The following is a 2,658-nucleotide window of genomic DNA, read 5'->3' as shown; positions in this document are numbered from 1 at the left end:
GTAACATATTTTATCTGTCATAAGTCTTGTCTCGAGACTTAGCTCCGCGTAAAAATATCATAATAATGTTTTTTGTTCGGGAGCTCCCTCTGCTACTCAGGTCGTATTTTTTTATGGAAAAATATCGAAATTATCATTCTTTCTAAATGTGATGTATACTGTGACTACAAATAAACAGAAACAGACTCGACTGAATAAGTAGGCTGTGTCCTCTTTCTTTTGTGAAATAACGGTTCATACCGCTTTATTTCTGACTAATTTTCAATTCTGATAAATTAATTCAATATGATCAATGTATCACTTATTATTGAAAAACAGCAATGCTTTTGGATTAAAATCTTTAACAAAGCATGCAAACAAACGGACGCTTTTATCATGTTCGTTTTGTGATCGCACTACTTCCAGTGACTTTCTGATTAGTTTTCTGATAAATCTTCTCTTTGTTGGTGAAATGATGGGGTTGCGTGACGTTGTTCCTGAGAGGCGTGAAAAGGGCGGGTTTTAGTGAAGCGCAGCGGAGCTTCTGGCCCGACGGTGGAAACGCATCGTGATTTTGGGCTCGGTGCTACAGGTCCGAGGCTATTAGCCCACCCGGCCTATTTAAAGCACTGGCTCTCACTGGCCCGACAGTGGAAAAGCGGCTAATGATACCAAAGTACCCTCAGTGGATTCTCATTGAGGTACGGCGGTTCTCCCTCCACCATCTCGATAGCCATGATGCCCAAGGACCAGATGTCGACTTTGGGTCCGTAGGCTTTTCGCGTCACGACTTCCGGAGCCATCCAATATGGCGTTCCCACCATGGTGCTCCTCTTACTCTGTTCAGGAGTGATCTGGGCACAGAATCCAAAGTCGGCTGCAGAGTAGGAGATGAAAAAGATGGTTTAGAGAAATTTCCTGGTTTGTTTTATTTCATTAACGACTTTTATGGAATGTATAGAGCTTAGTCTCATTAGATGCCATTTTTAGCGCCAATAACAATCAGGATGCAAGAATTGTAGACCACTGGGTCATATGGTTGTGTACTTTGGTGTTGATCAAGAAGATGGCGAAAGGCAAAAAAATACATCATTCTAAAACCATTCCAGAGGACATGAAAAACTAAATGTAACCCAAGACTTCAAGGCGTAATGGGCCCCCATTTATGAAACAACACCATATTGTTCAGTTAAGTAAATTGAATGAGAGAGTATACAAAAATATTGTTTCATAATCAATTTACACATTTAGTTTTGGCGTTTTGCATGAATAAGGCTTATTCATAGCCTTGTTTTCCTTAGCGTCTAATTAAACATGGCATCTACCCTGTCTAAAGTCAATCATCAGTTTTTATTGTGGGCTAATTTTATTCACTGCATGTACACTTCTGAAGAAATGTTGAGATAATAAAAAATATGTTGGCTGTGATAACCAGTGTTCACTAAACGCTATCAGCGTACATCAAAATACTAACGAAATGTTGGGTGAAAACCAAACACTTTATTCACTTGAATAATATCCGAACAGTTTATTTGCAGTTTCTTTATAGTCGTCAAGTTCTGGCTCACAAGAAGTCAATTGTTCAGAACGAGCAACTAAACCAGACCAAACATGACGCTTTCTGCATCTCAGAGTACCAGGTGTGAAAGCACCTTTCAAAGAGTTTGCGCCTAATCAAAATCAACATCTTTGTGCTGCGATCTAACCGAACTTCACACTTCAGTCCGTTTCCCCTCGTAAAAACCAGAGCGTTTGCATGCAGAAGCAAGAACGTACTGAGCTTGACAGAACCGTCCATTCCCAGAAGCACATTGTCACTCTTGATGTCTCGATGAATGACCTGATTAGCGTGCAAAAACTCCAGCGCTTGCAAACACTGTCAGATAACAGACAAGAGGAAGTTTATTAGTTAAGCGACAGGGTTACTTCCTGTTAACACATACTAGGCCTGATATAGAACAGAGTTCAATTGTGCATTTATCGTCAGAGTTTCTACCCCAAACCAAAGTAGGTAATTCAGCAAGTCCGTGAGTTCGACGGGATAACGTTTTGACTTCAACAAACCTCTCGGCACACGGCGGAAATCTGGGCCTCGTCCATGCATGTCTCGGTTACGACATCTGTGAGCGAGCCGCCAGCCAAGTACTCCATCATGACGAACAGCTCCTCAGCTACCAGAAAACTGTAGCAGATGCACGATAAACACTTTTAAACCTTCATGGCATCATTAGCTGTTTCCATTCAAAGTTACGAATTAAACTTGTGCGAAAAAATGGAATATTGCATGAATCATTTGCACAATTAACACTCGTAAACCTTAATGACATGATTAGCTATGTTTCCAACCAGTTCAGAATTAAAGTTATGTGAAAAATTGGAAAATTGCATAAAACATTTGCACAATTAACACTCAAATTTTATTAGCTAGTTTTTCCAACCAAAAGTTACAGATTTAGCTTGTGCGAAAATTGGAATATCGCATAAAGCATCTGCACAATTAACACTCTTAAACATTTACAGTTCCAAATTTAAGTTAGGCGAAAAATTGTGATATAAAACATTCGCACAATTAACACTCGTAAACCTTCATGGTATCATTAGCTATGTTTCTAACCAAAAAGTTACGAATTTAACGAAAATTCAAAAAAAATCAAAAGTGATGATAAAGACATTTATAAT

The 2,658-nt window shown here is 39.1% G+C and overlaps 1 protein-coding gene across 1 annotated transcript in view; it reads right to left on the bottom strand.

The window, feature by feature from the left end:
* The window catches only part of LOC107744645 (serine/threonine-protein kinase PAK 2-like), a 10,376-nt gene that overhangs the window by 2,228 nt on the left and 5,490 nt on the right, over positions 1-2,658 (bottom strand). Inside the window, exons 9-11 of the mRNA XM_016558451.1 lie at positions 2,044-2,161; positions 1,756-1,855; positions 660-856 (exon numbers count right to left, since the gene is read on the bottom strand). Coding sequence (XP_016413937.1) covers positions 660-856; positions 1,756-1,855; positions 2,044-2,161 — 415 coding nt within the window. The remainder of the gene's footprint in view (positions 1-659; positions 857-1,755; positions 1,856-2,043; positions 2,162-2,658) is intronic.

This window comes from Sinocyclocheilus rhinocerous, unplaced genomic scaffold (genome assembly GCF_001515625.1).
Source record: "Sinocyclocheilus rhinocerous isolate Xijiao unplaced genomic scaffold, SAMN03320098_v1.1 scaffold47, whole genome shotgun sequence".
NCBI lineage: Eukaryota > Metazoa > Chordata > Actinopteri > Cypriniformes > Cyprinidae > Sinocyclocheilus > Sinocyclocheilus rhinocerous.
This window is presented reverse-complemented; position numbering and strand designations above follow the sequence as displayed.